General features: G+C 37.1%; 1 protein-coding gene across 5 annotated transcripts in view; it reads left to right on the top strand.

Moving 5' to 3' along the window:
* The window catches only part of syne1b (spectrin repeat containing, nuclear envelope 1b), a 135826-nt gene that overhangs the window by 75348 nt on the left and 45682 nt on the right, over positions 1-14796 (top strand). For all 5 annotated transcript variants that reach the window (XM_073869946.1, XM_073869947.1, XM_073869945.1 and 2 more), the window contains 15 exons: positions 20-142; positions 293-475; positions 594-737; positions 3333-3506; positions 3723-3857; positions 4060-4173; positions 4259-4420; positions 4542-4736; positions 8040-8198; positions 8807-8998; positions 11406-11540; positions 11864-11964; positions 12055-12208; positions 13943-14071; positions 14169-14318. In XM_073869946.1, the coding sequence (XP_073726047.1) occupies positions 20-142; positions 293-475; positions 594-737; positions 3333-3506; positions 3723-3857; positions 4060-4173; positions 4259-4420; positions 4542-4736; positions 8040-8198; positions 8807-8998; positions 11406-11540; positions 11864-11964; positions 12055-12208; positions 13943-14071; positions 14169-14318 (2250 nt within the window). The remainder of the gene's footprint in view (positions 1-19; positions 143-292; positions 476-593; positions 738-3332; positions 3507-3722; positions 3858-4059; positions 4174-4258; positions 4421-4541; positions 4737-8039; positions 8199-8806; positions 8999-11405; positions 11541-11863; positions 11965-12054; positions 12209-13942; positions 14072-14168; positions 14319-14796) is intronic.

Raw genomic sequence — 14796 nt, 5'->3', positions numbered from 1 at the left:
ACTGGCGTTTGTTTTTTAGGATATGGAGAGGTTGGAGGCTGAAGTGAAGGCCCTGCATGTGTCTCTAGAGCAGGTTCAGGCCACACTCACATCTCCAGAAATGGCCCGACTAAGTATTAAGGAACAACTTGCCCAGAGACAGGTAACTTGCGGCTGTCTTGATCCCCAGCTTCATGTATGTTTACGTTTTGTCATCTTGAGGTCTAGACCTCATATGAGTGATGCAAGTATAAATATAAGTGTTGAGGAAACCAGTCGTCCTGTTTTAATAATTTTTTTTTAAATTTCACAGCGTTTGCTGTTGGACATGGAGAACTTTAAGCCATTGGTGGAGGCCGTGCAGGAGTGTCAGAGCGCTCTGAGAGTTCCCGAGGAGGTTGTCACCAGTCTGTCTATCTGCCGCACTGCCCTATGTTTGCAACAAGAAGCCAGTCAGCTTCAGCACACTGCCATCCAGCAATGCAACATCCTGCAGGTTAGGCGAACTTGCTTTTATTACAGTTTAGGGTGTAGGAATTTCAAAGCAGTTGAAGTTGAATACGAAGTTGCCTCCACAACATCAAAACAACTGTGTTTGTGTTACCTTCTGACAGGAAGCAGTGGTACAGCACGAACAGTATGAACAGGAAGTGAAAAACCTGCAGGTCATGATTGAAGATGCCCATCGGGTCATTCAGGATAAACCAGTGAACACCAGCAACATCCAAGAGCTGCAGGCTCAAATTAACCACCATGAGGTCAGGGGCTAAAACGACGTTCTTGAACTCTTTTACTGGGCAAAAAAGTGTGCTAGTTTGGCCTCTGTCATTATTGTTACTGGATGATAGTTTAATCTTACCACCCTGCAAACCTGTCAACGTAGGGCAGGGGTCGGCAAGTAACTTTGGCCGCGGGCCAATATTTTTTTTAGCCAGTAGATGGCGGGCCAACTGTTGTTGGCACACTTACGTCTTATTTTGAATTAGCGTAGTATAGGCTATCTGATCTCTTGTCAAGAAACATTGTCTTTATTTCCTATTTAAAAGACGAAAGACGGCATTAAAAATTGCTAAAAACATGGTAATGGGTCTGTGTATCATTCGTTCAATCGTTGTTTTTTTTTAAATTAAAAACAAAAATGAAAAAATTAACCACCACGGGTTTTCTGATTGTGTGCTCAGATAAAAAAAATTAATTACTGGATTAGACATTTTTTTTATTTAACTCCTTTATAGGCATAATATATCAATGAAATCATTTTAAACAGATCAAGTACTATAGTGGTAATATTACAGGCATTTATGCTCTCATGAAATACTCTTACAGTCCGACTTTTGAACTATTCCTTTTTTTATTAATATTTAACCGGGACACACACATACACACCTAAGGTTTAAGGAGGTCTCCGCTGGACTGTTTTTTGTCCAGCTCCAACAAGGTTCTATTCATAGATTCATTTGTGTTCACCCGCTTTATTTCCCGACCTGACGGGTCCGCAAAACTTAACGTCACGTTTCGTTTCCAGAATCTCACATTCAAATGTCTCTAACGAAAAGAGACAGATAATTTTAAATGTTATACAAAAATTGTGTTCGTGCCAATAAAAATATTATTTTAACATTGTATTCATTCATTGTATTTATAATGAAATATAAATAATAAATTAAATAGGACAAAGCCTCTCACTCAAATTTCTCACCATCATAAACCGAGTTGGTTGCGGAGTTGCTGTTCAAATTGCTGAACATCCTCCTTTGCCAAATTTATAACGTTTTAAACGGAGGTAAAGATCAAAGAACTATGCATTAGGAAAATTAATAATGGCTTTATTTTAATAGACATGTAAAACCATATTTTGGCGGATTACTTTCATTTTTTTAACGAATTTACCTGCCCATTTAGTCTTAATAATTAACGGTAAACGAACTTGACTTGCTGTTTTCGAAGGCAGGTCGAACCTTAGGTCGGGCGCTCGAGCCCCAAGTTCAAGTAGCAGAAAACAACAGTATTCCTTTCAAATCTACTTTAAAAGTGTATTAGTTAAAATATTATTGCAGTAAAAGAGTTAATTTTTATCATATTTTGTAGTGGTTTCTAAAAGCCAGCAATTACTTTTCAGTAATTTGCAATGTCACGGAGTTTAACGTCTTCACGCGTGATGAATTGACATGATTTATGAGGTAAATTTGCAAATGATTCATGAAGTCATACCTCTGCAATTATTTGATCGATTGTGTTTTAGAAGTATGCTCAAACTCTAATGACAGTTATGATCGCGGATGCGCTGGTAGAGAAAGAGAACGAGAAAAAGCGGCCCGTTAAGATAGCTATTATACGCATTTTTTTCAGGACATTCTTGCTATTTGTCAGTGTAGCAATAAATAATAATAATAATAATAATATACGCGAATAAATAATAATGAAAAAAGTTCAAAAGTCGGACTGTAAGCGAATGAGACTTACAGGAAAGCCTGGTTGCTATTCAAACCCTTATTAAAACCCTTATTAAAATGTAATCTGTTAGTACCTGATCTGTTTAAATTTATTTCATTGGTATATGTCTGCTAAGGTGTTCAATTAAAATTTGTCCGAACCCGTTTTCATTCATTTTTTTATTTTTGATCTGAGCGCACATTCAGAAAACGAGTCGTTTGATTTTAGTTCAGGAAATAAATAATAGAAAAACAAGTCGTTTTTCTTTATTTTCTTTTTGGTTTTGATTTGAAAAAACGAATGAAGGAATGATACACGGGGACATTTTTGTAAACTGTTATTGTAAAATAAAAAAGTCTGATTAAAAAAAAATTAAAAAACAGACTTCAAATTAATCCGGCGGGCCAGAAAATATTGCTGGCGGGCCACTTTTGGCCCGCGGGCCGCCAGTTGCCGACCCCTGACGTAGGGGTTTGAAAATAAGGGAAATTCCCCAACATTAACCCCCCCCCCCAAACATGTATCATAGATATATACACTAGATGTCGCCTTGGGGCTCTAAGCATGCGTCAAAACCGCCGCCATCTTGAAACAGCGGTCTTGTCATAGGAAGTAGCTAACGCTGCTATCCCGCCTGTACTTCGAATTCATGGACAATGTCGGACTTTTGTGCTGTGTATGGATGTTAGGCCTACTAGCACTATGCATTAGAGTTAAAAAAGTAGATTTTCATTATATCAAAACTTAAATTTTTTTCTGGACTCAATGCAAATGAAAAAATGTAAATGGGATGATATCGGGATAGAATGGCAAAATGCAGGAGAATCCCAGGAAAAACGGGAGGGTTGACAGGTATGCTATTCTGATCTCCAGATATAGACACTGACAGGATGAATTTCAATTTATATTGGTCTTAACAGGACCTGGTCCAGAAAATCAAAAGCTACCAGGAGCAAATTGCGTCCCTGAACTCCAAGTGTAAGATGCTGACGGTGAAAGCCAAACATGCCACCACGCTCCTGACCGTGAGTGATGCTGAGAGAGTTGAGGAACCGGACGGTGATGCTGCTAAAAGAAAACAGAGCCAGGACTTGGTACGTAAAAATGCCTTTACCCTGCCAGTATAAATGAGAGGAACGGACACTAGCTGCTGTGTTATATGTTTTATAAGTGCTTGATGCTTGTTCTTCTGCTCTACTGTAAATAACTCTGCTGTCTTTTCAAACTTACCCATCACTTGGTAATGTTTGCATGTGGCAGACTCGATTCACTCACGTCTTCATGCCTCTTTCTGTTTATGACAATGTTAGATGTCTTCCGCTCGCTGTCAGTCTCTCTTGTCTCCCGTTACTGAGGAGTCCAGTGAGGAGGTCAGCGTCAGTGAGATCTGTTCTCCTTCTTTCTGTCCGTCTCGTTCAATCGCTAACATTGAAGCTGTTAGTAAGGTATTCCCCATAATGCCAAAGCATGCTTACTGTTTTCTCTAACCTGCTTTAACCCATCTGCCTACTTCACTTACTATTAAAAAAGTCATATACACTTGGTATGGATTGAGGGTGTGGAAATTTTGGGCTAATTTTCATTTTGGGGTAATCTATTTTTTTTAATGTATTGTACTTATTTGTCATCATCTTATTCTAAATATAGACGGTACGAGGGTCTCTCAGCAGAGCTCACGTACAGGAGTTGTACAATCCTACGCTGGAGTCTGTGGCCAGCTTAGATGATCTCCAGCGGTCATGGGAGACCCTAAAAAATGTGGTACATGTGAATTTACAATCCAATCAAATGTGCTCTACTTTTAACCTTTGACCTTTTAAATTCACATAGCTTTTGTGTTTTACAGATTAGTGAAAAACAGAAGTCCCTCTACGAGGCTCTGGAGAAGCAACAGCGCTATCAGGGATCTCTGCAGTCCATCTCTGCTAAAATGGAGTCCCTTGAGGTCATATTAAACGAGCCACCCATGCACGATTTAAGTCCCGACAGACAGATGGTCCTGCATCAGGTGAGTTCATTACAAAATGGACATATTTAGTGTATTAATTATTTTTGCTCCAGCTATAGGCTTGAAATGAAATGTATGAAAACCACAGACATGCTTACATTATACTGTCATACATCCCCAGAATCAAATGCAGGATATTGTCAAAGTTCAGGGTGATATAGATGAGCTTCGGTCCAGCTTTAATGAAGATCTGATATCTGATGCTGTGGACTCAGACTCATCTGATCAGTTGGCCATGCAGTCCACGCTCACCGTGCTAGCAGAGAGGATGGCCACCATCAACATGAAAGCTTCTGGAAAACAGCGACTTCTAGAGGTATGTATAGTACAATAACAATATTTTATTTTCGTGCAATAAATTAACTATTTTTTGAAAAAGAAAGAAAATTTTATTTAAACTTCAACTTTTACATTTAGCAGATGCGTTTGTCCAAAGCCATTGCCTTATAACTGTGCATTCACGCCAGGAGAGGCGGCAAAAATGCTCTATTAGCGCGTAGTTGACGCTTTAACATTTTGAGTTTACTCGCTTCATTAATTCTAGTCATTTGAGACATTCACGCGTAAAGAAAATTTTATTTAATTCAAACTTCAACTTTTACATTTAGCAGATGCGTTTGTCCAAAGCCATTGCCGTATAACTGTGCATTCACACCAGAAGAGGCGGCAAAAATGCTCTATTCGCACGTAGTTGACGCTTTAAAGGAATAGTCTACTCATTTTCAATATTAAAATATGTTATTACCTTAACTAAGAATTGTTGATACATCCCTCTATCATCTGTGTGCGTGCACGTAAGCGCTGGAGCGCGCTGCGACGCTTCGATAGCATTTAGCTTAGCCCCATTCATTCAATGGTACCATTTAGAGATAAAGTTAGAAGTGACCAAACACATCAACATTTTTCCTATTTAAGACGAGTAGTTATACGAGCAAGTTTGGTGGTACAAAATAAAACGTAGCGCTTTTCTAAGCGGATTTAAAACAGGAACTATATTTTATGGCGTAATAGCACTTTTGGGAGTACTTATCATTCGAGACATTCACACATAAAAGAACATTTAATTTAATTTAAACTTCAACTTTTACATTTAGGAGATGCATTTGTCCAACGCAGTTGCCTTATAACTGTGCATTCACACCAGAAGAGGCGGCATAAATGCGATATTCACGCGTAGTTGGACGCTTTAACATTTTGAGTTTACTCGCTTCATTAATTCTAGTCATTCGAGACATTCACGCGTAAAGAAAATTGAATTTAATTTAAATTTTAAATTTTACATTTAGCAGATGCGTTTGTCCAAAGCCATTGCCTTATAAGTGTGCGTTCACACCAGACGCGGAAGAGGCGGCAAAAACGTGCTATTTGTGCATAGTTGGATGCTTGAACATTTTGAGTTTACTCGCTTCATTAATTCTAGTCATTCGAGACATTCATGCGTAAAGAAAATTTTATTTAATTTAAACTTCAACTTTTATATTTAGCAGATGCGTTTATCCAAAGCCATTGCCTTATAATTGTGCGTTTACAGCAGAAGAGAAAACGCGGTATTCGCGCGTAGTTGGACGCTTGAACATTTTGAGTTTACTCGCTTCATTAATTCTAGTCATTCGAGACATTCATGCGTAAAGAAAATTTTATTTAATTTAAACTTAAACTTTTACATTTAGCAGATGCGTTTTTCCAAAGCCATTGCCTTATAACTGTGCATTCACACCAGATGAGGCGGCAAAAATGGGGTATTTGCGCTTAGTTGGACGCTTGAACATTTTGAGTTTACTCGCTTCATTAATTCTAGTCATTTGAGACATTCACGCGTAAAGAACATTTTATTTAATTCAAAGTTCAACTTTTACATTTAGCAGATGCGTTTGTCCAAAGCCATTGCCTTATAACTGTGCATTCACACCAGAAGAGGCGGCAAAAATGCTCTATTCGCGCGTAGTTGACGCTTTAACATTTTGAGTTTACTCGCTTCATTAATTCTAATCATTCAAGACATTCACGCATAAAAGAACATTTTATTTAATTTAAATTTCAACATTAACATTTAGCACATTCATTTGTCCAAAGCAGTTGACTTATAACTGTGCATTCACACCAGAAGAGGCGGCATAAATGCAATATTCACGCGTAGTTGGAGGCTTTAACATTTTGAGTTTACTCGCTTCATTAATTCTAGTCAATTGAGACATTCAAGTGTAAAGAAAATTTTATTTAATTTAAACCTCAACTTTTACATTAGATGCATTTGTCCAAAGCCATTGCCTTATAACTGTGCGTTCACACCAGACGCGGAAGAGGCGACAAAAACGTGCTATTTGCGCGTAGTTGGACGCTTGAACATTTTGAGTTGACTCGCTTCATTAATTCTAGTCATTCGAGACTTTCAGGCATAAAGAAAATTTTATTTAATTTAAATTTTACATTTAGCAGATGCATTTGTCCAAAGCCATTGCCTTATAAGTGTGCGTTCACACCAGACGCGGAAGAGGCGGCAAAAACGTGCTATTTGTGCGTAGTTGGATGCTTGAACATTTCGAGTTTACTCGCTTCATTAATTCTAGTCTTTCGAGACATCATGCGTAAAGAAAATTTTATTTAATTTAAACTTCAACTTTTACATTTAGCAGATGCGTTTGTCCAAAGCCATTGCCTTATAATTGTGCGTTTACACCAGAAGAGGCGGCAAAAACACGGTATTCGCGCGTAGTTGGACGATGATGATTGTCCTCCATTGTTGTTTTGATTTTCTGCCTCCGCTCGCTTCCTGTAATCACGTCACTGCTAGAGCAAGCTCCTGATTGGTTAACGCGGCACGAAAATTCGCCAAAGTTCAGATTTTTCAACTTGCACGGATTAGGCGTCAACGCTCAATTCATGCCATCCGCGCTGCGCCTTCAAGTTTCAAGTTTAAACACTTTATTTATCCCCAAGGGCGCAATTCACAAAGCCACATAGAATTACGCATACAATATAAACAACATAAAAACATCATACATTAATAAATAACACAGAATACCTATGAATCGTAGTCCACTTCGAGTGGATACCTAAAAAAAAATCTGTGCCGCGTCATCCGCTGCAGGATGCCTATTCGCGTCTTTGCATTGACTTAACATGTAAATCACTTTCCCTGCCATTGACGAGTTATCTCATCAATTAAGAGAAACATTTCCCTGCCAATTACACTTTCCTGATGAGTTTTTACAGTAATCTGTAATAAATTGTAAATTTATAAAAAAAGCTGAAGGAAAAATAAATTTAATTAATTTTAAACTCCATGTATGTTTTGAATAATCGTGCTAAATCTGATCTCTAACAAAATTCCTTTACAAAAATGCAATGATTTCAGCTTTTTGCTTAAAATTTGGTATTTTTGACAAAACCTACCCATATTTAAGAGGTTATAAGAAAAGAACAAATGAAGAAATTATAATTTTTTTTGTTTGTTTGCTTGAAAGCAGAGGTTCTGTTCTTTCATTTGATATATTTGTATGTTTATATATTTATAGAAGAACATTTTCCTGGAAGACATTTTGTAAAACTTTTGTGAATTTTTTTTTTTAAAGCCTGGCAGGGAATGAGTTAATAGTCATTTATGTTTTTTTGTTTGTAGGAGAAACTGAATGACCGTGTGGAGAAGCAACAGCAGGCAAAGGCATTACAGCGTTACCTGAATCAAGTAGATGAGCTGGACGAATGGCTGCAGAGCACTCGTGGTGACCTCACTTCCTGTTCTCAGGACTCAAATGATGAGCAACTTCAACACTGCCAGGTTTGATTGCCCCCCCACAGATCAAATTTGATAATTTATACATTCACTGCTATAAATATTAACAATTCACAGACCACTATTCAAAAGACATGCTTCTATCATTGCCACATGACATTGTATGCCTACTTTATGCCTTTAAGTAGGAACTTTGTCAACAGTTAATGGCATTAAAAAAGCTTCTGAGAGATCACATGGGTTGAATCCTAAGCGTCTGAAATCTGATTATGCAAATGCCTCAGTGAAACACAACTGTGTGGTGGTATTAAGGATATTAGTGAGAGTATTGGTGCTTGTAGAAAAGCTGCCCCACCTCTTATTTAATATTCATGAGGCTGCAGCATACTGTAGGATTAGGTTAGGGGCGGGGCTTTGTTTAGCTTCAAGGGAAGGTTACAAAGTAACTGTCCCACTACCAAAAAAAAACATATGGATGTAATTGTATACTCATAACCTTGTACATAAATAAGGTGTCTGTTATATATTCCTGTTGTTGACCTGAAGAATGCGTGTTGGCATGTGAGGGATTATGGATAATGTACAGCGTGTAGGCTCGGGATGAGAGCAGAGCCGTCATGTTTGAGTTGGCTTCTCTTCTGCTGTTCCTGCAGAACATGCTGCTGGAAATCGAGGAGAAGGTCCTGGGTCTGTCTGAGCTGTCCAGATGCAGCGAAACACTTTTGATGGAGAGCCGGCCGGAGAACAGGGAGGACGCCGAGCAGCTGGCCAGGAAACTTCAGATGTTGAAAAGCAGCCTGCTGGAGCTTCAGAGGATGCTACAGAACAAACAGATCAACATCAAGGTGAAACTTCAGCTCTGAATTATGGTTAAAAGCTGTTGTTTCTGTAGCTTAATTAGTTGAGCATTGCGTTAGGAGCATAACGGTACATTCACATGGGGCAAGTGTTAGTGCTTGACGGAAGACTTGTCTGAAGCATGGCCAACAGCCAATCACAATGGCCGCTACACATGCTCCGGTCTTCCATAAACGTAATTGGTTGACTCTGCCTAGGTTATTTGCATAAGGTGATCTGATTGGCTGACGCACGTGTTGCCGCGTTGCCGTGAGCAACGACAGTGACGTGGTGCCGACGGATCCACAATTCAGTTCGGCAACAAATGACATCACCCATTAAAAGTGAATGGGAAGCCTCAACGTTTACGCCCTGTGTGAATGTACCATAAGGGTCATGGGTTCGATTTAGAGGGTACAAACATACTGATTATTAAAGGTCACATTCTTTCTGATCCAATTTTCAAACTTTAGTTAGTGTAATGTTGCTGTTAGAGCATAAATAATACCTGCAAAATGATAAAGCTCAAAAATTGTGTGAAAAATACCTCTTTTTGGACACGTGAAACATGAACACATGTAATATTGCACACTGTAAACACAATCAAAGCTTCAAAAACGGAGAAAGAACGGGACCTTTAAATGTGCAGTGTGTAATTTTTAAAAGGATCTCTTGACAGAAATGCAAAGTAATATACAAAACTATATGATCAGGGGTGTATAAAGACCTTTTTATAATGAACTGTTATGTTTTTATTACCTTAGAATGAGGGGTTTATATATATATATATACCGCGGGTCCCTTTATGTGGAAGTCGCCATTTTGTGTCACCATGTTTCTACAGAAGCCCTTAACGGACAAACTTTTTCTACTAAGTTGTCTCCGTCTATGACATTTTTTTGGTGGTGGCTACCGTAGCTTCTCTATGCGTTTCAAAAGCGAGGGAAGAGCAGTGGACTGAGCCATTGGTTGCATTTCGCAACCTCATCACTAGATGTCGCTAAAATTTACACACTGCACCTTTAATACTGAAAAGTCATAATTCATGAATGTAAATATAAACACAAAAGCTTGAACATGTCCAAGTATGATGTCATGATATGGTAAAAAAATTGCAAGTTAAACTACCCTAGGCAAAAAATACTATGGTACCAAGATGAAGTAATACTATGGTATCAGAGAGCGATACTGTGGTACTTTTATAAAACTTAATTACCTTATTAGTATGCCCTCTTAAATTGTACTGTACCTACCAAAATACTTGTTTTTACCATGGTGCATGTTTGAAATACAATGCTACTTTATTTGTAAACATCCTTTACGAAAATTAACCATGGTTTTACTACGGTTAAAACAAAAAAAAACATGGTTACTGTAGTAAAACCATGGTTTTGCTTATAGTAATCAATACAATAAAAAACATGGTTACTCCCCTTTACCACAAAAAAACATGGTTCATTTTTGTAAAGGATAGAGAAATCCCGACTGACTGTTTGATCTAAAGGGCAGTTTACAAGACAACGCTTTCAACCGAAAATGGGAAAGTTTTTAGCGTCTTTTTTTAAACGACAACTGCATTTCGGGGGCCAGAAAATGCAAACACTTGAAAATGGGTTCCAAAGTGCACGTTTTTAAAAACGGCGTCTTTATCTTTCCATGTAATCGTCAAAAACGCAAATTTGTGAAAGCGTTGACGTCAAGTGCATACGTGTTTCGCGTTCGCTCTACAGGCATTTGCATTTTCACGTACATACACAACAATGGCGGACTAAATGTTGAAGTTGAACCAGCCTCATCATCTGTCCATACAAAACTGCCAGATGATTTCGCCATGTGCTTAAAGATGTCTTTCCGCATGCGACTCCTTTGTCACTTATTTTAAAAGCCTTTGGTAGTGTAAGTGACATCGCCACCCATTGGCCTGGCATGCATTATACACCATTTTTTATCATTTTCACATTTCCATGTAAACGCAGATTGTTTTGACAACATTGACATGTGAAATTTTTCACAAACGTGGAAATAAATCTTTTACGTTTACAGTAAATTTGTTGTCGTGTAAACGTAGCCTAAATTCTGAGCATTCTGTTTTGTATTTGTTATGCAAATGTATTATCTCATGTTTCTTTTGCAGGCAAATTTAATATGGGAGGAGCTGAAAGGCTCTGCGAGAGCAAGCGTAATAACATAAACATTATTTTCAGCTTTTGTCGCTCAAAATCAGCACTGGGTTTCTTTGCAACTTGATTCATGGTTTTTCACTTTCACACACATTAATAAGAACACGGCAGAATAAAAGATGATTATTGTTGATTTGTGTTATGAATCGATGATTGTATGATCACAGATTCAGTAATCTGATCAAGTTAATACGTTAAACACAAATGTTGCTCATGAAGTCTCTCTGTCTTGTAGGATTCTCAGCGAGAGCCTTCAGACTCCAGTGAATCAGACTCCAGTCGCTCTCAGAGTCCAAACGTTCAGGATTGGGTTGCTCAGGCTCGATCCACACGCAGCTTACAGCAACAGGACAGCTTTCAGAGACAGAAGGTGTCATGTGTTTTAGTTTACCGCAAATGTCCCATTTAACACGACTCAAACTCAAGAATATACATGACTGCAATGGAAGAATACATTTGGATCATCTAAAATATAATACAGTTCATAGACCCGAGGAGTCAGGAATAAAGTTTACTAAAGTTAGTGGTTGCAGATGTAAAACCATAAGGTTCAAACCAGTTAAAGATTTATTAACTTTAACCTTTGTGCCAGGCTATATTAATGTGCATTACTGTTTTAGTAAATGACTTTGAATTTATCTGCTAAATGACAGATAGTGTTATTTATTATTAATAACTTTTTTGTTAAATAAGGAGCTGGAAGAGCAACTGGCAGAGCAGAAGTTGTTGCTGAGATCTGTAGCGAGTCGTGGAGAGGAGATCCTCACCCAGCAGTCTTCACCCGTCACTGCCAGGTATTGTGAGCATCATCTCTCATTACATTATATCTCTCTAATATATCGGCTTGTCTTCGAACATCTTCATGATTCATCAAACCTCTGCAGTGCGACAGATGTCCTCTCACCTGAGCTGGAGGTGATGGGAGACATTCAGGCTATAAAGAGACAGAGGATGAAAAGATGGCAGAGTCTGAAGAAAGACATGAACACCAAACTACAGCTCCTTATAAACACGCTGGAACAGGACAGCAGGCAACCGGTGCAGTACAAATAACATTTCCTTAAACCTTTCATTTCAACAACAGTAAGATTTTAGGTTTATATGACTTTGAATGTGTGAAATAAACGTCTGGTAAACTTTTATTTTCACTATTTTAAAAATATTTTATACTCCTGCAGTTCCTTTAATGATTAATGAAATAATCAAAGTACACATTTTCCTCTTTTTAGTTTTATTTAAGCTATTAATTATAATTGTTACAGGAAACTTAAACTACATGGTTTAAAATAGTATTAGATAAGAGCACATATCGTGAACAATACTATTGCCAATGCTTTATATTTCATGTTAACTTCATTTAAAATTACTTCATATAATAATAAGGGCAGTCCTTCCAGAAAAACGCAGATTTTTTTAGTGATTGTTGCGGGCAAAAATCCTTGATCTTGCGGCACGTTTTCTTAAAAAATTGCAATGGAATATGCGGGAAATGTATGCAATTTTATGCAATGAAATTGCGGGAACTTGCAAAAATGCAGGAACGTGCAAAAACGGTTTGCAGCTCTTCAATGATGTTCACATCACATAATCACGTCACTTCATAACGTTCCCATGGCAACAGGGGACATTGCTGCACTTGTGTGAAGTAAATGCAAAATTTTTCAACTTTCTGCTAAGCTATATGTGATTTTTGCCATGAAAATGCGGGAATTATACAAGCCCCGCATATTTTGCGCGCGGAAATCTGCAGTTTATGCTGCAAAAGTTTGGCTATTTGAAAAAAGGATTAGAATGAATTTGAGTGACTGATTAGGGCAGTCAAAAGACTAATTGCGATTAATTGCATACAAAATATATTTTTTTGCATAATTTATGTGTGTGCAATTATTTAAAAAACGTTTACATGTATATTTAGATATAAAGTGATATATTTTATATTATAAATATAAATAAAAAGGATACCTAAATAAAAAATGTATTAAATTCATACTTGTATATGTGTATTTATATATACATAATATATACACACAGTACACACACACATATATTATGCAAACACAAACTTTTATTTTGTATGTGATTAATCACTATTAACTCATTCACCGCCAGCCATTTGTTAAAAAGTTGCCCGCCAGCATTTTTTGTAATAAAAATATATAAACATACAAATATATCAAATGAAAGAACAGACCCTCAAACAACCAATAAACAAATGAACAAATAAACAAAACAGGAAAAAACGTTTCATCCTATCTATATTTTTTCTCTGCTTACTCTTAAATATGGATATTTGTCTTTAAAAATAAAAAAAATTTTAGAAAAAAGCTGAAATAATTATCTGCTTATAAACTCTTAAATATGGATATTTGTCTTTAAAAATACAATTTTTTTAGAAAAAAGCTGAAATAATTATCTGCTTATAAACTCTTAAATATTGATATTTGTCCTTAAAAATACAAATTTTTTAGAAAAAAGCTGAAATAATTGCATTTTGTGAAGCAATTTTGTAAGAGATCAGATTCAGAATGATTATCAAAACATACACAGAGTTAAAAATTAGTAAATAACATTTTGGCTTCACTTTTTTCATAAATTGGGTAAGTGGATAATTGTGGTATTGAGGATTAACATGAAAATTCTTTAGAGACACAAATGTTTTCTCTTAATTGACAGGATAACTCATCAATGGCTGGGAAAGAGTTAATCTTTTGACAGTCCTAATAATAATAATTTTTGTTGTATATTAATGAATACCTTTGTTTAAATTGGCAGGTTTACTCCAGAACGGCTCGTGTGAAGGCCACAGCTCCGGTTTATAAGAGAGAAGCTCAAATCGACAAGTCCACCCTGATGTCTCTACACAATGGATTCAGTCAGACAATACAAGACATGACCACTCAGGTATCCACATTATTATAAAACATATAGACCTCTGACCTCTTGGCTTATCGCTTGGTTGTTGTGCAGTGTAATCAGCATGTAATGTTTGTTTCTGTAGGCGACAGAGAGAGACGTCATACACATGGAGCAACAGCTTTATACTGCAGTCACAGCTACTTCTTCTTGGGTGGATGATGTGGAGAACACACTGTTTTCTGGACCTGCGTTTCTAACAGAAAATGCAGAGACACAACTGTCTAGCCATGAGGTTTGAATAACTGATAACCATGAAAGTTCAGCTGAATCCAAATCTATATTCGAATCCTAAAGATGTTTTATTTGACATATATGAACATAATAAAATTGTAAAGTACTGTATCTCACATACAACCATAGATTTAAAATGTTTTCTAGTATTCCCAGTATTTCCAAGTAACTGTTAAATCTTCAAAATATACGGTCATGCGGCACATCGTTGGAAAGCTTAGAGCGCACACACAAAGCATCATATGATTTTTAGCAGTCATAAAACTGTAATCTAGTTGTTAGTTACCTGAACCGTGCGGCACCGATTTAGGATATTTACTTACCTTCAAAATCCTCCCTTTATCCGCTTCGGTGAAATTGTCCAAAACAAATTGTTCATAAATCCCCAAAAGTCCAAGTAAATGGAATATCCAAGCCTTTTAATCCAAAACGATTAGTTCATCTCAAAATCTTGACGTTTCTGACCGAATTACGATATA

The sequence above is a fragment of the Misgurnus anguillicaudatus genome, chromosome 7 (genome assembly GCF_027580225.2).
Source record: "Misgurnus anguillicaudatus chromosome 7, ASM2758022v2, whole genome shotgun sequence".
Lineage (NCBI taxonomy): Eukaryota > Metazoa > Chordata > Actinopteri > Cypriniformes > Cobitidae > Misgurnus > Misgurnus anguillicaudatus.
This window is presented reverse-complemented; position numbering and strand designations above follow the sequence as displayed.